At 61.7% G+C, this 24,084-nt stretch overlaps 1 protein-coding gene across 1 annotated transcript; it reads left to right on the forward strand.

Moving 5' to 3' along the window:
- Window positions 1-8,317: 8,317 nt before the first annotated feature.
- On the forward strand, window positions 8,318-16,467 carry LOC122463766 (mucin-1-like). The gene is made up of 7 exons (XM_043535460.1): window positions 8,318-8,495; window positions 10,467-11,242; window positions 11,760-11,833; window positions 12,499-12,641; window positions 13,142-13,266; window positions 13,388-13,496; window positions 15,981-16,467. Exons 1-6 carry the CDS (start codon window positions 8,429-8,431, stop codon window positions 13,469-13,471), a joined length of 1,269 nt encoding a protein of 422 aa, XP_043391395.1. The 5' UTR covers window positions 8,318-8,428; the 3' UTR covers window positions 13,472-13,496; window positions 15,981-16,467.
- Window positions 16,468-24,084: the final 7,617 nt, after the last annotated feature.

Consider the following 24,084-nt stretch of genomic DNA (forward strand, 5'->3'; position numbering starts at 1 on the left):
GGTAAATCTAGCCATGTATCAATCAGAGGCCAGACTAACCTCCTTGTTCCAATAAGAACAGTAACTTAGGTGCACCATTTCTTATTGGAACCCTCCGTGAAGTCCTGCCTGAAATACTCCTTGATGTAAAGCCACCACCTTTGTTGATTTTAGCTCCCTGAAGCCAACCCTGTAAGCCATGTCGTCAGTCACCCCTCCCTCCGTCAGAGCAACGGCAGACAATTGTTCCGCGCCTTTTTTCTGTGCGGACGCCGTACCAAGGCAAGCATGGAGTCCGCTCAGCTCACTTTGGCAATTAGGAGCACATTAAACACCACACGCATTATCCAGCAGTATATGCAGCACCAGAACCTGGCAGAGCGATGCCGGGCGAGGAGGCGACGTCAGCGCGGTGACGTGAGTGATCAGGACATGGACACAGATTTCTCTGAAAGCATGGGCCCTGCCAATGCATGCATCATGGTGCTAATGGGGCAGGTTCATGCGGTGGAACGCCGATTCTGGGCTCGGGAAACAAGCACAGACTGGTGGGACCGCATAGTGTTGCAGGTCTGGGATGATTCCCAGTGGCTGCGAAACTTTCGCATGCGTAAGGGCACTTTCATGGAACTCTGTGACTTGCTTTCCCCTGCCCTGAAGCGCATGAATACCAAGATGAGAGCAGCCCTCACAGTTGAGAAGCGAGTGGCGATAGCCCTGTGGAAGCTTGCAACGCCAGACAGCTACCGGTCAGTTGGGAATCAATTTGGAGTGGGCAAATCTACTGTGGGGGCTGCTGTGATGCAAGTAGCCCACGCAATCAAATATCTGCTGATATCAAGGGTAGTGACCCTGGGAAATGTGCAGGTCATAGTGGATGGCTTTGCTGCAATGGGATTCCCTAACTGTGGTGGGGCCATAGACGGAACCCATATCCCTATCTTGGCACTGGAGCACCAAGCCGGCGAGTACATAAACCGCAAGGGGTACTTTTCAATAGTGCTGCAAGCTCTGGTGGATCACAAGAGACGTTTCACCAACATCAACGTGGGACGGCCGGGAAAGGTACACGACGCTCGCATCTTCAGGAACTCTGGTCTGTTTCAAAAGCTGCAGGAAGGGACTTTATACCCAGACCAGAAAATAACCGTTGGGGATGTTAAAATGCCTATAGTTATCCTTGGGGACCCAGCCTACCCCTTACTGCCCTGGCTCATGAAGCCGTACACAGGCAGCCTGGACAGTAGTCAGGAGCTGTTCAACTACAGGCTGAGCAAGTGCAGAATGGTGGTAAAATGTTCATTTGGACGTTTAAAAGCGCGCTGGCTCAGTTTACTGACTCGGTTAGACCTCAGCGAAACCAATATTCCCACTGTTATTACTGCTTGCTGTGCGCTCCACAATCTCTGTGAGAGTAAGGGGGAGACGTTTATGGCGGGGTGGGAGGTTGAGGCAAATCGCCTGGCTGCTGGTTACGTGCAGCCAGACACCAGGGCGGTTAGAAGAGCACAGGAGGCGCGGTGCGCATCAGAGAAGCTTTGAAAACCAGTTTCGTGACTGGCCAGGCTACGGTGTGAAAGTTCTGTTTGTTTCTCCTTGATGAAACCCCCCGCCCCTTGGTTCACTCTACTTCCCTGTAAGCTAACCACCCTCCCCTCCTCCCTTCGATCACCGCTTGCAGAGGCAATAAAGTCATTGTTGCTTCACATTCATGCATTCTTTATTCATTCATCACACAAATAGGGGGATGACTACCAAGGTAGCCCCGGAAGGGTGGTGGAGGAGGGAAGGAAAATGCCACACAGCACTTTAAAAGTTTACAACTTTAAAATTTATGGAATGCCAGCCTTCTGTTTTTTGGGCAATCCTCTGGGGTGGAGTGGCTGGTTGGCCGGAGGCCCCCCCACCGCGTTCTTGGGCGTCTGGGTGAGGAGGCTATGGAACTTGGGGAGGAGGGCGGTTGGTTACACAGGGGCTGTAGCGGCGGTCTGTGCTCCAGCTGCCTTTGCTGCAGCTGAACCATACACTGGAGCATACTGGTTTGATCCTCCAGCAGCCTCCGCATTGAATCCTGCCTCCTCTCATCACGCTGCCGCCACATTTGAGCTTCAGCCCTGTCTTCAGCCCGCCACTTACTCTCTTCAGCCCGCCACCTCTCCTCCCAGTCATTTTGTGCTTTCCTGCACTCTGACATTATTTGCCTCCACGCATTCGTCTGTGCTCTGTCAGTGTGGGAGGACAGCATGAGCTCAGAGAACATTTCATCACGAGTGCGTTTTTTTTTTCTTTCTAATCTTCACTAGCCTCTGGGAAGGAGAAGATCCTGTGATCATTGAAACACATGCAGCTGATGGAGAAAAAAAAAGGGACAGCGGTATTTAAAAAGACACATTTTATAAAACAGTGGCTACACTCTTTCAGGGTAAACCTTGCTGTTAACATTACATACATAGCACATGTGCTTTTGTTACAAGGTTGCATTTTGCCTCCCCCCACCGCGTGGCTACCCCCTCAACCCTCCCCCCTCCCTGTGGCTAACAGCCGGGAACATTTCTGTTCAGCCGCAGGCAAACAGCCCAGTAGGAACGGGCACCTCTGAGTGTCTCCCGAAGAAAAGCACCCTATTTCAACCAGGTGACCATGAATGATATCTCACTCTCCTGAGGATAACACAGAGAGATAAAGAACGGATGTTGTTTGAACGCCAGCAAACATACACTGCAATGCTTTGTTCTACAATGATTCCCAAGTACGTGTTACTGGCCTGGAGTGGTAAAGTGTCCTACCATGGAGGACGCAATAAGGCTGCCCTCCCCAGAAATCTTTTGCAAAGGCTTTGGGAGTACATCCAGGAGAGCCGCGAATGCCAGGGCAAATTAATCCTTTCACATGCTTCCTTTTAAACCATGTATAGTATTTTAAAAGGTACACTCACCGGAGGTCCCTTCTCCGCCTGCCGGGTCCGGGAGGCAGCCTTGGGTGGGTTCGGGGGGTACTGGCTCCAGGTCCAGTGTGAGAAACAGTTCCTGGCTGTCGGGAAAACCGGTTTCTCCGCTTGCTTGCTGTGAGCTATCTACAACCTCATCATCATCATCATCTTCTTCGTCCCCAAAACCTGCTTCCGTGTTGCCTCCATCTCCATTGAAGGAGTCAAACAACACGGCTGGGGTAGTGGTGGCTGAACCCCCTAAAATGGCATGCAGCTCATCGTAGAAGCGGCATGTTTGGGGCTCTGACCCGGCGCGGCCGTTCGCCTCTCTGGTTTTCTGGTAGGCTTGCCTCAGCTCCTTAAGTTTCACGCGGCACTGCTTCGGGTCCCTGTTATGGCCTCTGTCCTTCATGCCCTGGGAGATTTTGACAAAGGTTTTGGCATTTCGAAAACTGGAACGGAGTTCTGATAGCACGGATTCCTCTCCCCATATAGCGATCAGATCCCGTACCTCCCGTTCGGTCCATGCTGGAGCTCTTTTGCGATTCTGGGACTCCATCATGGTCACCTCTGCTGATGAGCTCTGCATGGTCACCTGCAGCTTGCCATGCTGGCCAAACAGGAAATGAGATTCAAAATTTCACGGTTCTTTTCCTGTCTACCTGGCCAGTGCATCTGAGTTGAGAGTGCTGTCCAGAGCGGTCAAAATGGAGCACTCTGGGATAGCTCCCGGAGGCCAATACCGTCGAATTGTGTCCACAGTACCCCAAATTCGACCCGGCAAGGCCGATTTAAGCGCTAATCCACTTGTCAGGGGTGGAGTAAGGAAATCGATTTTAAGAGCCCTTTAAGTCGAAATAAAGGGCTTCATCGTGTGGACGGGTGCAGGTTTACATCGATTTAACGCTGCTAAATTCGACCTAAAGTCCTAGTGTAGACCAGGGCTGACTGTCCACCGGGTGCAGACAGGGTCGCACCCGCCGATAAGATGCTCCCCCTTCCGAGTCACAGGGAAAACTGCTCAGGACCTGGAAAGAGAGGTCCGGGACATGCCGGCTTTGGGGGTGATCCAGCCATCGGCCAGCCCTTGGGCCTCGCCGGTGGTGCTGGTCCCCAAAAAGGATGGGTAGGTCCGGTTCTGTGTGGACTATCGGAAGCTCAGTGCCATCACTGTATCTGATGCCTACCCCATGCCCAGGCCGGACGAGCTCCTAGACAAGCTGGGAGGAGCTCGGTACCTTACCACCATGGACCTTACAAAGGGCTACTGGCAAGTGCCGCTGGATGCAGATGCCCGGCTGAAATCAGCCTTTATCACCCCTCTGGGGCTCTACGAGTTCCTGACCCTGCCTTTCGGCCTCAAGGGAGCGCCGGCCACCTTCCAACGCCTGGTGGACCAGCTCCTGAGGGGGATGGAGAGTTTTGCTGTGGCGTGTATTGATGACATCTGTGTCTTTAGCCAGACCTGGGAGGACCACGTGTCCCAGGTTAGACAAGTGCTGGACCGACTCCAGGGGGCTGGGCTGACTGTAAAAGCGGAGAAGTGCAAGGCGGGGATGGCGGAAGTATCTTACCTGGGCCATTGGGTGGGGAGCGGCCGCCTAAAGCCAGAACCGGCCAAGGTGGGGGTGATCAGAGACTGGCCCGCTCCCCACACCAAAAAGCAGGTCCAAGCCTTTATTGGGTTGGCGGGATACTATCGAAGGTTTGTGCCCCGCTTTAGCGCCCTAGCCACCCCCGTCACTGAGCTATGCAAGAAGGGGAAGCCAGACAAGGTGGTCTGGACCGAGCAGTGCCAGGAGGCTTTCCGGGCGCTGAAGGAGGCTCTGGGCAGTGGCCCAGTTCTGGCAAACCCAGACTTTGACAAGCCCTTTGTGGTGTTCACGGATGCCTCAAACACGGGACTTGGGGGGGTGTTAATGCAGGAGGATGAAAAGGGGGAGAGACACCCCATCGTGTACCTGAGCAAGAAGTTGCTACCCCGGGAGCGACATTACGCGGCCATCAAGAAGGAGTGCCTGGCCATAGTGTGGGCCCTCAAGAAACTAGAGCCCTATCTCTTCGGGAGACACTTCACCGTCTACACCGACCACTCTCCCCTGACCTGGCTGCACCAGATGAAAGGAGCCAAGGGGATGGGCGGGGGTGTGTGTGCCCCTCCGCATCACAGCCCCCCACCCCCTGAGAGGGCCCCTGCTCCTCTCGCCCAAGGGGCTTCCATGCATCAGAGCGGGATGGGCTCCCTGGGGTGCCAGCCAGCCCCTGCCCAGGGGCATGAGCCTCCTCGCCTCCCCGGGGCTCAGCTGGGAATCCCCTGGCACTGAGCCAGTCACACTCAGCCCCTGGGGCCCCAAACCAGGCCCTGCTCAGGGAGCTGGAGGCCCAGTGCTAGCAGCTGGCTCCTAGCGGGCCCATCACTGAGCCGGGGTGGAGTTTGTGGGCTGTGCGGGGCACAGGGGGGCCCGTAACCCCAAGACACGCGTCCAGCTCTCGCTAGTGGGAATGAGTCCCCCCCCACCCCGGGGGGAATCTGTGCAGCCCTCTACCACCCCCTCCCTGCCCCCCCTTCCCCTTCCCCTTCCCCTTCCCCTTCCCCCACCACCTGTGTGACTCTGGTGTTCCCAGCCCAAACAATGATCTTTTATGACCCTTTACACCGTTCATAAACCTTTACAGTCCCCACCGCAAGGACATGCCACCTCTTTATGGGAAGGCTGGGCAGGGACGAGGAAGTGGTGCCCCAGACGTCCCACCCAGCCGCTGCCTGCCGAGCCCATGTCTGGGGCTGTCCGAGGGCCGGGCAAGCAGGCAGCGCACTCCCAGCTACGTGTCCACAGCCCCGCACGCCCCTGGGCCTCAGCCCCGCACTGTGCCCGGGCGTGAGGCGGCCCCCTGCTGCCCACGGCATCGGGACACACGGCCAGAGTGTAGGGTTGGCACGGCAGCGCACGGAGCTGTCTGTACAGCAGCCCCTCCCTGGCTCCCGGTGTCCATCCCTGGGCTGGCATTGCCCTCTGCCGGCCGTCAGTCCTGGTGCAGCCCCGTGTCTGCCACCCACAGGCCTGTTTGGGTGGACGCCTGACTGCACAGACCAGGGAGCAGCAGCTGTGACCCCAGGGAAGCCACTTTCACCCCCCAGGGCCAGGCCCCCCGCTAATGGGGGGAGGTGGGCCAGTGTAGCAGAACCCAGGCCAGGCGAGGGCTCTGGACACTCCCCCAGCAGCTACCAGCCATTCTTCAACAGGCACCATGGCCTCGTGGTGAGAGCAGTGGTCAGGAGTTGTGGGTTCTGTTCCCCTTCTGCCACTGATTGACTTGGGCAAATCTCTTCACCCCCACGGGCTTCTCCCTAGGGCGGTTGGGATGTCCAAGGTCTCTGGGGCAGCTGCTGGAAGGTGCTACACAAAGGCCAAAGATTTGTACGAGGGAGAGGGGCCCAGATGCGTACAGCCAGCAAGAGTGTGCCTGGGTGCCTCCTCCAGGGCTGGGTCCCGCCGCGGGGGTGGCATAACCCGCAGTCTCTGCGTTACATCAAGGGGTAAATGACATTTCACTTTCCCCACACCACTCAAGATTTATAGCCCTCTGTCATAGCCCCCCCTTAGTCGGCTCCTTTCCAAGCTGAACCTGTCCCAGGTTTAATCTCTCCTCGTACGGAAGCTGTTCCAGCCCCCTGACGGTTTTTGTTGCCCTTCTCTGCCCCTTTTCCAAGGCTAATACACCTTTCGGAGATGGGGCGACCAGCCCCGCAGGCCGTGTTCAGGCGGGGGATACCAGGGGTTTACATCGTGCCATTACGGTATTTACTGTCTCATTGTCTATCCCCTTCCCTAGCAGGGCCTAGCACCGTGTCCTCTACCTAGCCAGCCGCTGCACACTGAGCACGTTTCCAGAGAACCAGGCACGATGACGCGGCTGGTGCTCAGCGAGGGGCCGGGCCCCGAACTGTCCTGTCCTGGGGACCCTCGCTCAGGCTCAGACTCACCTGCACTTCAGAGACCCCAGCGCAGCGTCAGGCGCCTCCTCCGAGCGGCCAGGGGAGCTGCTGCGAACACAGACATGCCCAGCAGGAGGCAGCGTCGCTCGAGCAACGAGCTGCCCCCACCGTCCAACGGGGGTCACAGGGATGTGGGAAGGGCTGGGGCAGGAGGGGAGGAGCCCATCGGATCCCCCACCCCACACTTTACAACGTTACACTGCGGGGGCGGTGATGACACACGGCCAGGGCGGGGGGTGCAGAGGGCCCGGGGCAGATAGACATGGCCGGGGCGGGGGGTGCAGAGGGCACAGGGCAGATAGACATGGCCGGGGCGGGGGGTGCAGAGGGCATGGGGCAGATAGACACCCTTCTTTCCCACCCACCCCGCCCAGTTCTCTGGGCCTGGTTCCCCTCTGGCACTGCTCTGGAGCTGTGGTGCAGGCCAGGGCTGAGCCCAGGTGGGACGGGGGACTCAGACCCACGTATTCCTCCAACCTGGGGCTTCTGCCCCATTCTCCATCCAGTGGAGCCTCTCCCTAGCCCCAGTTCAGGGCTCTCCCCTGTCCTTTGCCGAGTCCCTGTGCTGGGGATACTGCAGGGGTTCCTCCTCTCAGACCTTTCCACACCGGTCTCCAATCTATGGAGGGCAGGTGAGGCAGGGCTGGGGGGAGCCTCTTGGGGCAGGGCTCCAGGGCTGGGGGCGGGATGTTCTGTGGGGCTTCCTGGGACTCACCCTCAGTGCCTTCAGCCCCCTTGGGTCACACCGTGAGCTTCCTGCGCCGAGTTCCCCCGAGTTGGACACCAGAGGGAGGATTGCACCCACAAAGGCAGCAGAGCACCCCGACTTCCTGACTGCAGCAACTCTCAGCCAGCAGGGTAACAGCCGGAGGGTTATGAGAATAGCCTTGCCACCGAGAACAGAAAGTTACAGCAAAGACCAGCTGGGTTAGTCCAGAACCCAGAGCCCTCTGACCCCTCTTCAGTCCCAGTCCAGAAGCTTCCCCTGGGTAGCCCATACTAACCAACCCCACCTGGCCCATCCCCAGTCCTTTCTCCCCCAGCTGTGTCCTAAGGAGGGGGGACACCCAGGGTCCTTTGTTCCTGGGTGCCAAAGTCTGGGCAATTGGAGTGGCCATTGTGGTCTGGGACTCTCCCTGGGCCTCCAGGCCCCAGGCAGCCTGGGTGGGTCATACCTGTGTGTCTGGGTCCCTGCAAAGAGCAAACAACCCTTTCCCTCACCTAGTTACCCATGGACCAGAGAGGGGAAACTGAGGCACAGACAATAGCCATCCAAAATATTATGAAAAATTCCCACTGCGACACAGCCCAGCCCAGTCCGCTGGGTGGGGCCTCCCTCCCTCCCCACCTGCTCGCAGGTGCTGCTATAAAGCTCCAGCCCCAGAGCCGCTGCCAGTTCCCAACACCTGGACTGTCGAGAGCCCTGCGGGCTAACGGGAGGCGCAGCCCCACCGGGCGAGGCAGAGAGAGACAGAGCCCGGTGCTGGGACACCTGGGGCCGAGGCCGGACCCCACCAGCCGCCATGAAGCCCAGAAGCCTGAGCACAGATGCCCTGCGGCTGGGTCTAGTCCTGCTGCTGCTGGCCACAGGTGAGCCTTAGTCTCCAGGAGCTGCTGGGAGGGAGCCATCGGGCCTGAGCAGCACTTGTGGAGTCGGCTCAGACCCACCCCGGGGCTCTGGGCTGCTCAGACGGGGCCTATCAGCTCTTGCTGCCAACACGGGGCTGGTTTCACCGCTGATCTGCCCCTCAACAGGGGAACAATGGGCGAGTGGGGCCTGATCGTCCCAGATGCCCAGCGACCCAGAGGACCATGGGCAGCACCTGTCACTCCTGGGGTCCCCTCTGCCCAGCCCCCCCCAGGGCCCAGTGTTCCTAGGGTGCCCTCTGCGCAGCCCCACCCAGGGCTCTGTGTTCATGGGGTCCCCTCTCCCCTGGGGTGGGTGCTTTGGGGAGCCCCTTCTCCTCCGCCGGGCCCCTTTCTGACGGTGCCCAGGAACTCCCGGGTTGGGACCCAGGAGGGCGTTGGCCGACAGCCATTGGCCGACACTCCCCAGGGGCTGACGCAGGTGTGTCTGGACTGTGTCGGTCTGGCTGAGCCCAGTGCTAACGGCCCAGGACCAGTCAGGGAAGCCCAGCAGGGAACGTCCGGTCCAGGACCCCCGGGGGCAGCATGTGGATCCCTTCCTGCGAGTGCAGGGAGCCCACGCCCCGAGTGACCTGGCAGGAGGCCGGGACACGGTGCCCCAAGAGAAGGGGGGATGTTAGCCCCAGGCTGGTGCTGGCTGCAGGACAGGCCCCAGCTGCGGGCTCAGGTCGAGGGCGTCTTTATCAGTCCCAGGACTGCGTGGCCCATGGGCCGCCTGTGAGCGGGGCAGCGCTGCCCACTGGCCGGCCGGGCTCTCGGCATCGGGGTGGGCTGCTGTGTCAGCGGCAGGAATTGCTCAGCGGGACGTCGCAGCGGGGCGCTGCGAGGCCCAGGAAGGATGGGGTCAGAGCCTCAGCGCTCCAGGGCTGGAGCCCCGGCCGCTCTCACTGCCTGGGGGGTGTCGGCAGGCGGAGGAGAGGCAGGGAGGGCCCTGCCCATGGGGTCAGCGCTGTTCCTCCAGGCACCTTCCACAGCAAGGAGGGAGGCAGAGGCTGCTGGAGCCCCTTGTGGGCAGGACACTCTGGCCAAGCTGGCGCTGCGAGGCCCCTGCTCTGGACCCCCAGCTACCGTCGCCAACAAAAGCCACTTGGGGAAGGAGCCAAGTAAAAATCCAAACCAATGGGCCAGAACGCAGAGCCCAGCCCAGCCAGCCCCACGGCTCGCTCCACACGGGGCACACAGGTGTGGGGAGCTTTCCGGGGAACCCCGGGGGGGGGGGGGTCAGCTCCCTGGGGACCCTGCAGGGTTTGTCTCTATCGGGGACATCGGGCAGCTCCAGATGGGAACCCAGGGGCTCCTGACACCCGGCTCCATGCACCGAGTCCGGCCTCCAGACACGGGGCTCAGGGAAGGTGCCTGATCCGCAGCAGGGCTGAGCTGTGCTGGAGCCCAGGGGTCGCTGGTCGGGGCCAAATCAGACCCCACATCGGGGTGTTGGAGCCCCGGCAGCGCAGCCCCTCTCCGAGTTTGGGGGGGGGAGGGGGACTCGATGTGTCAGGCTGCGGCCCCAGGCGCTACAGTCGCTCCCATCCAACCAGAACGGGGATCATCAGCACGGCCCCGGGACCTGTCCCCACAGGCCACCCCCGGCTCCTGCAGGACCCCCGGCAACAGTGACGTGCCCCCTCCTTGTCTGACCCCTGCCTAGGAGCCACTTCATCCCCTCGGGGTCACCGGCTGCCCCCCTTGTCCCTGTGACCTGCCAGGCCTTGGCTGAGCCCTGGGAGCTTTCGGCCTCGCTAGGACCTTGTGGCAGTGAGTTCCCCAGGCTCATCACGTGCTGTGTAAAATAACTGCCCCTGACTCATGGGCGCCTGATGCCCCAGCTGCCCCGTCCAGGGGTTTCTGCTCCTCGCCTGCACCTCACGTTTTGTTCTGTTTTCTCCTGAACTGAATGGACCAATTCTCTCCTAGGCGCAGCACAGGACACCAGCACCACCCCCCCCACTGGCAGCACCGACAGGACCACCCCGCCCCCCACCAGCACGACCACCCCTCACTCCAGCAACCCGACCACCCCGCCCCCCACCAGCACGACCACCCCTCACTCCAGCAACCCGACCACCCCGCCCCCCACCAGCACGACCACCCCTCACTCCAGCAACCCGACCACCCAGCCCCCCACCAGCACGACCACCCTTCACTCCAGCAACCCGACCACCCCGCCCCCCACCAGCACGACCACCCCTCACTCCAGCAACCCGACCACCCAGCCCCCCACCAGCACAACCACCCCGCCCCCTGGGAACACGACCACCCCGCCCCCCACCAGCATGACCACCCCGCCCCCTGGGAACACGACCACCCCGCCCCCCACCCGCACGAACACCCCTCACTCCAGCAACCCGACCACCCCGCCCCCAACCAGCATGACCACCCCGCCCCCCACCCGCACGACCACCCCTCACTCCAGCAACCCGACCACCCCGCCCCCAACCAGCACGACCTCCCCGCCCCCCACCAGCACGACCACCCCGCCCCCCGCCAGCACGACCACCCCACCCCCCGCCAGCACGACCACCCCTCACTCCAGCAACCCGACCACCCCGACCCCCAGCACCTCCGTAACAACCCCAGCCCCGATCAATTTGTTTCTCACCTTCCGCATTGTGAACAAGATCTTCAACAGCTCTCTTCTCGACCCCAGCACCAGTTACTACCAGGAGTTGGAGATCAGAATCCGGGTCATGGTGAGCACAGCAGCCCCTCCCTCCCCTCCCGGCACCCTGCCCCGGCCTGCCAGCTGGGGGTGGCTGCCAGCCCCAGGCTGGGGGCTTCGCGGGGAGCTCCATCGAGCTGCCGTGCAATGAGCCTTCGGGCCTCTGGTGGCTGCTGCCGTTCGGGCTCCACACGCAGAGACCCCATGGAGCAGGGAGGGGAGACACCCCCACCCCACCCCCACGCCCAGCCCTGGGCACCAGGCCCCTCAGCCCCAGAGTCTCCTGTCCTGGAGCAGTGAAGGGAGAGACCCTCAATCCTGTCTGGGGAGCCCCCCCCCCCGCGACCCTGCCCTCGGCTCTGGGCCCTTCTGCCCCTCTCCAGCCAGCTGTGGGGAGACACCCCGTGCCCCTGCACCCCAGCGAAGAGCACAGAGAAGAACAAGGAAGGTTGGCAGGGGCCGGGGCAGATCCGCCAAGCTGGGTGCTCCCTGCCTGCGCGAGCTGGCTGGGTGCTGGCGGTGACCCTGTTCCCCTGTGTCTGTGACAGTACGGCAAGATCTATGGCTGCCAAACGTGCCGGAATGGGCAGAACTACCTGGGATTGACTGATCTGCGTTTCAGGTACAGTGTGTGCCATGGGGCTGCCCCAGCTGTGGGCAGGGGAGGGCTGGGGTGGGGGAGAAAGGTGAGGAGAGAGAGGCTAAATCTGTGAGCGTGTGACCCTGGGGGTGCCATGTCTGAGCAGCCCAGAGCTTTGGCTGCCTGAGGCCGTGCTGGGCAGGTGTGCTGCCCTGGGGGCGGAGGTGCTGGGGCAGGGGCAGATGGGGGCATAAGGAGGGACGGTTCAAGGGGGTTGTGGGTGGGGCAGCTGGTGCAGGGCCCAGTGGGTAGTATGGGGAAATTGGTGCAGGGCTAGGTGGCAGATGGGGGGCAGACAGAGGGTGTGGGGAGGCCAGTGCAGGGACAGGTGGGAATGGGGAGCCGGGGCAGGGGCAGGTGGGAATGGGGGAGGTTGGTGCGGGGGCAGGTGGGAAGGGGGGGTTGGGGCAGGGGCAGGTGGGAATGGGGGAGCCGGGGCAGGTGGGAATGGGGGAGCCGGGGCAGGGGCAGGTGGGAATGGGGGAGCCGGAGCAGGGGCAGGTGGGAATGGGGGAGGTTGGTGCAGGGGCACCTGGGAAGGGGGGGGATTGGGGCAGGGGCAGGTCGGAATGGGGGAAATGGTGCAGGGGCGCGGGAAGGGCCGGGGCCAGACCCAGTTAACGCCCCCTCTCCGGCACGCTCGGCAGCCAGGGCTCGGTGGTGACAGAGTCCGTCCTGCGGTACCGAGTGAGCGACACCATGATCAGCGCCGACGACATTGAGCAGCAGCTGAGACAAAGGCTGGACAAAAATAACAGCTTTGATGGGCTCCAGCTGGACAGTATCCGCGGTGAGCAGGCTCCGGCCGGGCCCCACAGTGTGCCCACAGCCACGTGTCCGGGGGTCCCTGTCCTGGGGGCCTCAGCCCATGGCTGAGGGGGGCTGGTGTCCTTGGCCCTTGTGCAGAGCTCTGTGGAGACCGGGCTGCCCTCGGGGGCTCCTCCAGCTCCCAGCAGAGCCCCCTGGCTGGGCTGCTTTGGGGCGTGTCTGTGGAGGGTGCCTGCCCTGCCAGCCCAGCCCAGCCCAGCCTGTATCTGTCCCAGGGAGGGAGGGAGGGCTTCTGGGCCCCCTGGCAGCGCGCCCATTCAGAGCCGTCCTCGCTGACCCTGGGGCTGGGCCCCCGGCCATCAACTCAGCCTCTTCCCAGCACCCCTGGGCCAGCCCCTTTCCCACAGCCCCTTTCCCTGGCTCTTCTGCCTGGCCAGCTGCGTCCCCTGGCTTGGGCCCCTCTACGGGATCCCTCCCCTACGGGTCCTCCCCAGCCCCTGACTGCTCCTACTTGTGTTTCAGCCAACTCTGGCAGCTCTCCCCTGGCCACCTCGGCGCCAGCACCCCTGGTGCCCGGCTGGGGCATCGCCCTGCTGGTCCTGGTCTGCATTGGGCTGGTGCTGAGCATTCTCCTCTTCATCCTGCTGGTGAGTGCCCCCCGCTGCCCATCCCTCCGGCCTCAGGCCCCTCCAGCCTCTCTCCTTCGCCCTGCCTGTCCCCTCCATCCCCTCCGCGCCCCCGCTCACCAGCCTCCTCTCGCCCCTCTAGATCGTCTCCAGGTGCTGCAGGAGGAACCGCGGGAAGCTGGATATGTTCAGCTCGCAGGCCTCATACCAGCCCATGAGCAAGTAGCATGAAGCGCGCCCCCTATGATGAGGTAAGCACTGGGGCCTGGGCCTGCCCCAATGCCTGTCCTCGCACACTGCCTGGGTGCACCGCTGGACACCAGTGCCCGGCACATGGCAGCCCTGCCTGGCACACGCTGCGGGTGCCAGTGGCTGGTGAAGATGGTGGATGCCCCCCACATTGCTCACAGGGGGTGGGGGATTTAGGGGGCAGAGGTTTGGTCAGCTTATCCCAGAAAATGTCACCAGAGAGAACACAAACCCTGGGCTGGAGAGGGAGGGGCTGCAGCCCAGGTCCTGTGGGGCAGCCTCTGACCTTGACCCCGGCCCCCCTCACTGAGTTAATCACTAACAGGGCAGCTCCTGGCTGATGTGAAACCAGCAGCTAATGGCTCTGCCCGCCCTGCCCCCACGGCTCTGCCCGGGTCTCTGGGGGCCACCAGTCCTGTACCTGCCAAGGCCTGTCCTGTCCTGGGCAGCACCAGCGTCCCCTGTCCCTGCCTGCCCTGGGACCAGGGCTCGGATGGTCCGTACCCCCCGCCCCATCGCTCTCCATTCCCATGGGGGCTCGGCGCGGCTCCAGCGGGACCCTCAGCAGGGCTGTTTGGGGAGAGAAAGAAGGAGCCACCGGCTCCTCCGCCTCAGCCTGGGAAGAGCGTTAGGTGTGGCTGGGGGCGAGTAACCCCTGACCAGCCCCCGGCCCCGCTGGCTTCTCCGGCCCCGGCAGGTCCTGCGCCAGACAGGGCGTTTGCTGAACGCTCGGCCCTAGTTCGGCAGCAATTCACTCCGGGCCGGTCTCTGGTCAGACGAGACGGTCACCATGGGCCGGCCGGCCTGGGACAGTCCAACCTGGACTCTGTGACTCCTGCTGCCGTCTGAGGGGGACGAGCCCCCTGCCTTGCTCCAGAGGGGTGGGGGTCTGGAGTGGGGCTGGGATCAGAGGGTGCAACAGTGGGTGGGGGGAGGGAGTGAGAGGCGGGTCAGAGGGTGGCTTTGGTAGTGGGGGTAGGGGCAGGGTGAGGTGATGGATGGAGGTGGGGTGGTGGGGCAGGGAGGGAGTAGGGGTGGGGTCAGAGGATGGCACTGTGGGTAGGGGGGATGGAGTGGGGGTGAGGTTGAGGGTGGGGTAGTGGGATGGGGTGGGGTCGCAGAGCGAGGTGGTGGGGCAGGCAGGGAGAGGGGAGGGGTGGCAGAGCAAGGTTGTGGGGTAGGCAGGGAGGGAGGGGGGGTGGAGGTGGGTCGATGCCTGGCTCTGAGACAAGGCTCTCTACAAATGGCCCCCTTGGCAGTGCTGGCTGGGCCCCTTGCCCGGGCCGGCCTGGCTGGGCTCTGCCCCCTGCACCGTGCCCATGGATCCCAGGTGGCCCCGATCCTGCCCCGGGACGGGGGGTTAGTGTTGCTCTCACGCCCGGTGGGAGGCTCCCGGCTGGGGGACGCCTGCCCTGACGGATGCTGGCCAGGGACCTGGGGGCTGTCAGGGCAGTGGGTCACTCTGCTGTTCAATGGCCTCAGCCAGACCAGCCCCAGCCCCAGGCCCAGCCCAGGCCAGCCCCAGGCCCAGCGAGGGTGGCCAGGCATATCCAGTTTTATGCCTGGTTGAAAAGGGACTCTGCCGGTTCTGGTCAGCACTGCTCGCCGGTCCATTAAAGGGCAGTTGGCGGTACAGCGGGGCTGGCAGGATCCCTGCCCGGCTCCACGCAGCTCCCCGGAAGCAGAGACACACCCCTCAGCTCCTAGGCGCCTCCTCCCACGCCCCAACCCCCCTACCCCAGCCCGGAGCCCCCTCCCACACTGTGAAGCCCTCGCCTCCACCCCGCAGCCTGGAGCCCTCTCCTGCACCCCAAACCCCTCATCGCAGGCTCCACTCCGGAGCCCATATCCCAACCCCCTACCCCAGCCCGGAGCCCCCTCCCACACTGTGAACCCCTCGCCTCCACCCCGCAGCCTGGAGCCCTCTCCTGCACCCCAAACCCCTCATCGCAGGCTCCACTCCGGAGCCCATATCCCAACCCCCTACCCCAGCCCGGAGCCCCCTCCCACACTGTGAACCCCTCGCCTCCACCCCGCAGCCTGGAGCCCTCTCCTGCACCCCAAACCCCTCATTGCAGGCTCCACTCCAGAGCCCACATCCCAACCGTCCACCACAGCCTGAAGCCCCCTCCCGCACCCTGAAGCCCTCATTTCTGGCCCCACCCTGGAACCGCACCCCCCAGCTGGAGCCCTCATGCCCTCTGTACCCCAACCCCCTGCCCCAGCCTGGTAAAAATAAGTGAGTGAGGGTCGGGGAGAGCGAGCAACAGAGGGGGGATGGAGTGAGCGGGGACAGGGTGGCTGGGATCGAACGGGACTGGGGTCTGTTCGCCAGGGCTCGCCCAGTGAGCCCCTCCCCAGCCCCAGAGCCCCGGTTTCCATGCCGACAGGGGTACGTGGTGGTTGCCTGGTTGGGGGTCCTGTTGCCAGGTAACGGTGGATTGGCCCAGCCTGGCTCTAACCCCATCCCCTCTGCTTCCTCCCAGATGGCCGCTGGCAACGGCACCAACGCCTTCTACGCCAACCCTGCCACGTCACAGAATCTCTAGGGGGCCACCCCGAGGACCGGCGGGAGCAGAGCTCCCAGCATGGCCGCGTGCTTCCTGCAGCTGGACTCCAGGGTGCCGGGCAGGGCGACAAGGCAGCCCCGGGCAGGGGTTTGCTGCACAGGGGGTTGGATTCACAATTGGGGAGGGGGTGACTGCCCCCCCGACCCTGCAACCCCTGGCCCTGCGATTGGGCCACATGGGGCGAGCACTAATGGGGCAAATTCCTCTCCTGCTCCACAAGGGAGGGCAAAGGGGCTGCCCCATATATCCCCCCGCCAAGCCAACCAGCCTGGGCAGTGCAGGCAGTGGGGCAGGGACCCCCAGGGGTCACGTTGGCCTGCACCGCTGGCCTGGGGCTCTGTTTTTGTACCTGTGATCTGTAACCATGCCGTTCTGTGATGGCTGCCCCGCTGTGACGCGGGAGTGGGGGGTCACAATGTCCTTGGGAAGGTCTGTATTTATAGGGATGTACAATAAAGGGTTCTGTGATGAGTCAGGCTCTAGCTCGGTTTTCTCCTGCACCTCTCGGACGTCTGCTTTGGCAACGCTGCCCGCAGGGCAGGCGAATCAGCGCCACGGTCCATGCGCAGAGGGCTGTGGGACCGGCATTCCTCAGAGCCAGCACCGCCCAGCACACAGCTCTCAGCCCAGCACGTCATCCTTGTGACGAAGTGGGACTGTTCTTAATGTTTCCTCTGAATAGTGTGGGGGTGACTCAGTTCCCCTATGAAGTTCTTAAGTATCTAGGGGGTGGGGTAAGGGTGTATGATCATTGCAGAGCCCGAGAGGGCAGGTGTGTGCAGGAGTCTGGACACAGAGAATGGCCGACACCCTGTTTCCTGGCAACTGATGGCCTGAGCTCTTCCGCCCTGCAAGGTGAGAGCTAAAGGGTTGGAGAACAAAGGAATCAGGTGACCTCCTGGCCCGGGAAAGGAACAAAGCCCAGAGGAGGAGGGGCTGGAGGGAGTTTCAGTTTGGGGCTGGCTGGGACATGGAGTGAAGGGCAGACGTGGTTGTCTGGCTCACTGCCCCCCAAAATGGACCCAGCTGAGGGGTCCTGTTCTCTGCACCTGCAAGCTCTGTTTTAGACCATGTTCCTGTCATCTAATAAACCTTCTGTTTTACTGGCTGGCTGAGAGTCAAGTCTGACTGCGAAGTTGGGGTGCAGGACCCTCTGGCTTCCCCAGGAGCCCTGCCTGAGCGGACTCGCTGGGGGAAGCGCACGGAGGGGCAGAGGAGGCTGAATGCTCCGAGGTCAGACCCAGGAAGGTGGAAGCCGGGTGAGCTGTGTGTCCTGAAGACAGGCTGCTCACAGAAAGGCGACTGCCCCAGAGTCCTGACTGGCTTCATGGGGAGCAGTTCCAGAGCATCGCCCGGGGACTCCGTGACAATCCTGCCATCTAGGGCCAGGGTACCCGGTGCCCTCTCCTGCTCCGACAAAGGGGAGCTCAGCCCCTGCAAATTCCTCCCCTCCAGCCAGGTGAGAGCAGGAGGGCAGCAAAAACGCAGCAAGGAAATGGCTGTGCAGGTGTAAAATGGACTCAAAGAAAAGTCTGGCTCTGAGACGGGCCTCGGTGTGACCAAGAGCCTTGCAGTGCCCAGAATCCCCCCGGGTGTTACCCAGAACCCTCTCGTCAGTGCCAGCGCTCTGTCTGGTATTTCAGTGGGACTGAACTGCAGGAAATGGGGTTTCACGGCAGCCACACGTAACCTGCAATGTCACCAAAGGCGAAATTGGACGAGAGGAGGCGGTGGCCATAAAACCATCACGAGGGGCCAGAACAGACCCAGCTGCCCCTTGCTTTAACCTGGGCTAGTGCATTGATCTTCCTGAGCCCAGCGTCTCCAGGGGGGCTCTTCAAGGGCTGCCCAGGACCCAGTTGTTTTGACGCCCGGACTCTGAGATGCCTTTCCGTGGCCTGGGGCGTGGGCCTGCTTGGGCAGCGCTGCTTGTTCCTGTGACGGGCACGGGCAGTGTCGTGGGCGAGGGCAGGGACGGACACACAGGGAAGGTGACAGCTGGTAGCCAGGCTTCCTGGCCAGGGCTGGATTAACCCATTGGGGTCCTAGGCAAAACACACGTAGGGGCCCTATCCAGTGATGCATAACAGCACGGCATCAGACAGCGCACTCCCTGCAGCTGGGCTGGCCGTGCTGTGGCTGCTCTGGGACCAGCTGTGCGTCCTTTTGGTGCTCCTCATGGCTGGGGGGGTGTCGCACCTCCACTCAAATTTCCCAGGCCATAGAGTGCACCGTGTGGCTGTTTGTCGGCCCCCAGGTCCCTCCCCCAACATGTGGGCCTCAGGCACGTCTAGTGTGCATAGGCGTTGATCCAGCCCTGTTCCTGGCGCTGGGCACCGCTGGCTCACAGGCCAGTCCCTGGGGAAGGGTGGGAGCAGTGGCTGCCCTGGCCCTGGGATGGGGCTGGGTGGGGCTGTGCCAGCCCTGAGCTCTCGTTCTGTAGGGCCGCTGGAGTTCTCAGGGGCTCTTGCTGGGGATCGGGGCCTATGGCAGAGCCTCCCTTTAGTGCCGTTTCGTACTGGCTCACCGCATGTGACGGGGAGAAACCGCCTGCCACTGCCCTCCTCCCTCCGGCTGTGTGCAGAGGTGTGGATCCAGGGGCCCAGCCTGGGACAAGCTGAAACTCATGGGACGGGCTGGGCAAGGCACTGGGCAAACACAGAAACGCCAGAAAACAAGGAAACAAAAGTGAATAGTTATGTGAAGAACTGACTGTGGGGCTAGGCCCAGGGCACAGGGCCAGGCAGCACCACCCCAGGTAAGGGCCAGGGAACCCCCAGACAGGGCCCTGGCATGGTGCCAGCCAGACCCATCAAGACCCCCTGGGCACAGCCAGGTGCATGGTGCCAGCCAGACCCTCAGGTCCCTGAGCTCCCCTAACCTGTTCCCAGAGGCAGGTTACTGGGCTCCTTGACTCCTGGCTCAGGAAAGCTGCAGCTACAGCCCCAAACCCAAACCCTGCTGCACCAGGGAGGGTATGAACCCAGTCTGCTGACCCAGAGCCCACCCCACCCTCCCTGCCCAGGAGGGGCTGCGGCCTATGGTGAGACCCTGCCCCATGGGTCCATGAACACCTGGCCCATGGGCGGAGAGGAGGAAGCAGGAAGTGCTGCTGTGACCAGGGTCCTAGTGGGGAATCAGCCAAGGTCACTCAATTAGGGTGAACTGCAGAGAATGGGGCTGACAAACTGTGACCCAGCAGGGACTGGGGAGTGTTGACCTGGGAATGGGGCAGAGGAGTTTCACTGGGAGACCTGAGAGCCTGTAACCTGAGCCAGGAGTGGGAGGGGGAGGTAACACCTCTGCCCGGGAATGTGGACACAGGCTGCCGGAGGGAGCCTGCTGGGGGGGGTTTAGTTTTTCAGTTTGGTGCTGGGTGGAGGAACGCAGGGAACCCCAGGGCTGGGGTCTAAGGTCCCTGCCCCCCAGAAGGACTTGACTGAGGGGTCCTGGTTGTACCCACAAGCTCTGTTTGAGACTGTGTTCCTGTGGTCCAATAAACCTTCTGTTTTACTGGCTGGCTGAGAGTCTCAGTGAATCCCAGGAAGAGGGGTGCAGGGCCTGGACTCCCCCACACTCTGTGACAACTGGTGGCAGCGGTGGGATCTACTGCACCCCTTGGACGGCGCTTCCTGCAGTAAGTGACTGGGGAGCAGTAAAACGAAGGGGGATTGACGGGGACCAGGCGTGCTGAAGATTCAGAGAGAGACAGTTTCAGGGGGCGTTTAACCCCTGGGAGTGTGTGACCAGAGAGGACTTTTGCAGTAACAGGGTCCCCCAGGGGATTGCAGTGAGCGGTCCCAGGGGCGGAGGAGTCTGCAGCTTGACCATGAGTTATATTTTGTATAAGATTTGCTGTAATTATATAGCAGTGGTAGCAATAATGATTTGCATGGTTATATTTTAATTAGACAATGTCACACCTGCCCTGTCCCACGGCATGTTTTAAAGCCAATTCCGCCCATAAATAGTCAGATGGGATGAGTGGAGAAGCCAATAAAACAATTAAAAATATCCCAGTTCAAACAAAGCTAAGTGTAGAGGGAGGGGGATGTGCGGGCGGTTGGTGCTGGGGAGCCTAGTGATTCCCAGGGTGCTGCCCTTCAGGACCCCTAGTCAGCTGCCCTGCCTCTCTCGCCCCCTGCTCTCCCCTTCAGCCCATGGCAGGGGTGCTGAGAGCCACTGAACCAAACTATAAACCCTGTATATAATTAATATAATGTAAACCCTAACGCCCCCTGCAGCCCTGCGTCAGCCCAGCCCGACTCCCCAGCGCCCGCCCGAAATAGGGCCGCTCCAGCCCCGTGACCACCATGCGCTGAGGGGGGACTTGGCTTCCACCCTCCACGGCCCAGAAGGTTTGACCAGCCCCAGCACAGCCTGCCGGGCGGCTTTCTGGGCCGCGTGCGCCCAGCTGCCAGAGCCAGCCACATGGAGGAGGCGCTGTTGGAAGAACTCCTCTCGCTTGCTGTCACGGAGTCCCTGGGCGATGCTCTGGACCTGCTCCCCACGAAGCCAGGCAGGACTCTGGGGAAGTCTCCTCTCTGTGAGCAGCCTGTCTGGAGGACACACAGCTCACACAGCTTCCACCTTCCTGGGTCTGACCTCGGAGCATTCAGCCTCCTCTGCCCCTCCGTGCGCTTCCCACAGCGAGTCCGCTCAGGCGGGGCTCCTGGGGAAGCCAGAGGGTCCTGCCCCCCAACTCCGCAGTCAGACGTGACTCTCAGCCAGCCAGTAAAACAGAAGATTTATTAGACGACAGGAACATGGTCTAACACAGAGCTTGTAGGTGCAGAGAACAGGACCCCTCAGCCGGGTCCATTTTGGGGGGCAGTGATCCAGACAACCTTGTCTGCCCTTCACTCCATGTCCCCAGCCAGCCCCAAACTGACTCCCCCTCCAGGCCTCACTCCTCTGGGCTTTGTCCCTTTCCCAGGCCAGGAGGTCACCGGATTCCTTTGTTCTCCAACCCTTTAGCTCTCACCTTGCAGGGGGGAAGGGCCCAGGCCAACAGTTGCCACCAGACAGAGTGTCGGCCATTTTTGTACCCTGGCCCTTTGTTCTGGAACAATTACCCCCCTTATCCCACCCCCTAGAGACTTAAGAAATGCATAGGGGAAACTGAGACACCCCTACAGTATTCAGAGGAAACATTAAGAACAGTCCCACTTCGTCACTTCTCTCCCCCCTTCAAGACCGAACTGAGCGAGGTCACTTTAGCCGGTGACCTGGGGAAGTTCGAACCCACCAACGTTCCCATGAATGCCCCAGCATCTCTCCCATTCCTTGGTGGGAGTTACACCAGGCCCTTCCTGTTTCACGCCCTCCCTTAGGTCGGGTTTGCTCGACGGCACTTGCAGGCCGCATGTGGGAAGGTTTATGCGGCCCATGCCCTTTTTCCACCCCAAAACCCCTGGAGTTCAAACTGGGATTGAGTCTCCAGTTTGGAGGGTTGCAATTCGGGCTCTCTTGGTTAAGAGCCCCCATCTTGACCTTGGCCAGCTCTGGGCTTGGGCAGCCGCTCCCCACCTTACACGTACCCAGGTACCCTTGCCCAGGTACGACACCTCTGCCATCCCCACCTTACACCTTCCAGCTTTTACGGTCAGTCCTGCCTCCTTGAGGCAGCCCAGCCCCCTCTTCACCTGGGATACGTATTCCTCCCCGGTCTGGCTAAAGACACCGATGTCCTCAATGGACGCCAGGGCCAAGTTCTGCACCCCCCTCAGCTTGTCTAGAATCTCACCAGGCCTGCATCAGACACCGTGATGGCTTTAAGCTTCCGATAGTCACCACAGAACCAGATCGACCCGTCTTCCTTGGGGACCAGCCCCACGGGTGAGACCCATGGGCTGTTGAACAGCTGGCTCACCTCTAAAGCCAGCATGTCCTTGACCTCCCTCTCCAGGTTCTGGGCTGTTTTTCCAGAGCCTCTGAATGGGGGACACCTGATGGGAGGATTGGCCCCCACCTCAGGGGAGAGATCCACCAGGGGGTCTTCCCCGTTCTCCTCCCGACTGTCCCTTACCAGGTCCAGGCGTCCCCTCGCTCTCCTCCCACACAGCAGCCTGAAAGGGAAGAACCCTGTGGATTCCTGGGGCACTTCCCCGTAACACGGGTGGGGCAGGTGCTTGTCCCCATCCTGCGGATGCTGATTCATAGAAGTCCTCAGCATCATCCCCAGGGCCCCATAAACTCTCTGCACCAGCCTGTGGGACGGAGGGTGACCTGCAGAGGCCCAGGTGGGCCAGACCCCCCATTTCTCCCACCAGCCCCGGAGCAGGGCTGCCAGGGCATTGGACCCCTGGTCTGTAAGGACCTTGCTGGGCACCCCCCCCCCCGCTGAAGATGGTCAGCAGTTAGTCTGCCCTAGTGCCTGCCTCGGTGGAGGACAGAGCCCCCGCCCCTGGGTAGGGGGTGGGGAAATCCATCACCCCCAGGACGTATTTCTTCCCAGCCCGGGTCGCCTTGCTGTGGGGCCCCACTATGTCCATAGCCCCCTTCTGGAAAGGTTCCTCTATGATGGGCAGAGGTCTCAAGGGGGCTTCACCCTTATCCTGGCCTTCCCCCTGTCTGGCTGGGGTCGCAGGACCTGCCGTGCCACTGGGCCGCATCCCAGACTCCGGGCCAATCACGGTTCTGCAGCAGGCGCTGCCTGGGCCCTGGATCCCCTGGTGTCCCGAGAGAGGGACATCGTGGGCCAGGCACGATAGCCGGCGGCAACACTTCTGGGGCACCCCCAGCGGCCTCCTGATCCCCCACGGTTCTACTTCCCCTGGGGGAGCCCCTTCCCGGTACAGGAATCCCTTCTCCCACGGGAATCTATCCCTGCAGCCTTCCCCACGGGGGTTTGCAGCTTGTGGCCAGCAAGTCCCCTCAGCTCCTCCAAGGGGGGATCCTTCTGCAGCTCGGTCTGGAGTTCAGCTGCTGGGGGAGGGAGTGGGACCTGCTCCCTCTCACGGGCTGGGCCTGGGGTCACAGCCCCGCTGAGCCCTGGCCCTGGTTGCTCCCTCCCTGCCGTGGGATCACTTCCCAGCAGTGCCTCTGGACCAGGCAAACCTGGTTGGCAGCCGACCTGCCCTGCCTGTGGGTCCCCCTCCTCAGCTGGGGTCTCAGCTCCCCCCTTGCTCAGCGCTGCCCTTGCTGTCCCAGTGGGGTAGGCAGCGAACTCACTGCTTTCCTCACTGCATCAGAGCCAGCGGGAGCCCCCTCTCCGGTGTGAAGGGGGGCGGAGAGCCCCAGGGGTCCCGAGGAGCAGCTGCGGGCGACGGTGAGGAACCGGTCCCTTGGATAAGGTAGGAACCTTTTGAAATCCGGATTGTATGCTCTGTTGGAACCTGGGGACGCCCAGAGTTACCCTGTAGGTATGGGACAGGGACAGAGCTTGGGGGTTAGGGCACAGTGTACGCCCCTAGAATGCATTCTAGCAAACTGGAAGGTATTTGGTGCGGATCCGATGACTAAGAGCCAATTAAAACGATTCTGTACAGTTGACTGGCCTCAATATCAACTAGAGGACCAGGAGTGGTGGCCACCAGGAGGGTCAATTGATTACAACACGATCCTTCAGTTACTCCTGTTCTGTCAGAGAACAAGGAAACGGAATGAACATATGTATGCGCATTTGTTTCTGACTTTATGTACTCGACCAGATATTTTACAGCGCTGTCATCTGACTCTGACTGGTTCGATAGCAACTAATGTTAGTCCCCAGACCCCCACCCCCACTGTAATGGCAGAGCCGGTGTCCCCTTCGGCCCCTACACCCACACCTTGTAAGTCCCCAATGGTTTGCCTATACCCCTTAATCACCGAAACTGAAGTCACCCGGTCTGGATCGGACAGGCGTCCGGCCACGACTATGCAGGTTTATACTCATGTGCCCTTTAATCCTGTGGATTTGGCTGCTTTCAAGCACAGGCAGGAGAGTTTTCCACCAACCCAAGCAGGTTTGTATCAGTCTTTGAGGGGTGCCTCAGTAGTCACAAGCCGGACTGGGATGATTGTAACATCCTCCTGC

This window comes from Chelonia mydas, chromosome 24, assembly GCF_015237465.2.
Source record: "Chelonia mydas isolate rCheMyd1 chromosome 24, rCheMyd1.pri.v2, whole genome shotgun sequence".
Lineage (NCBI taxonomy): Eukaryota > Metazoa > Chordata > Testudines > Cheloniidae > Chelonia > Chelonia mydas.

Coding starts and splice junctions, on each gene's coding strand:
- LOC122463766 (XM_043535460.1), top strand. CDS start 8,429: ATGAAGCCCAGAAGCCTGAGCACAGATGCCCTGCGGCTGGGTCTAGTC. Junction 11,834..12,498: donor TTGACTGATCTGCGTTTCAG/GTACAGTGTGTG, acceptor CACGCTCGGCAG/CCAGGGCTCGGTGGTGACAG. Junction 12,642..13,141: donor CCAGCTGGACAGTATCCGCG/GTGAGCAGGCTC, acceptor CTTGTGTTTCAG/CCAACTCTGGCAGCTCTCCC.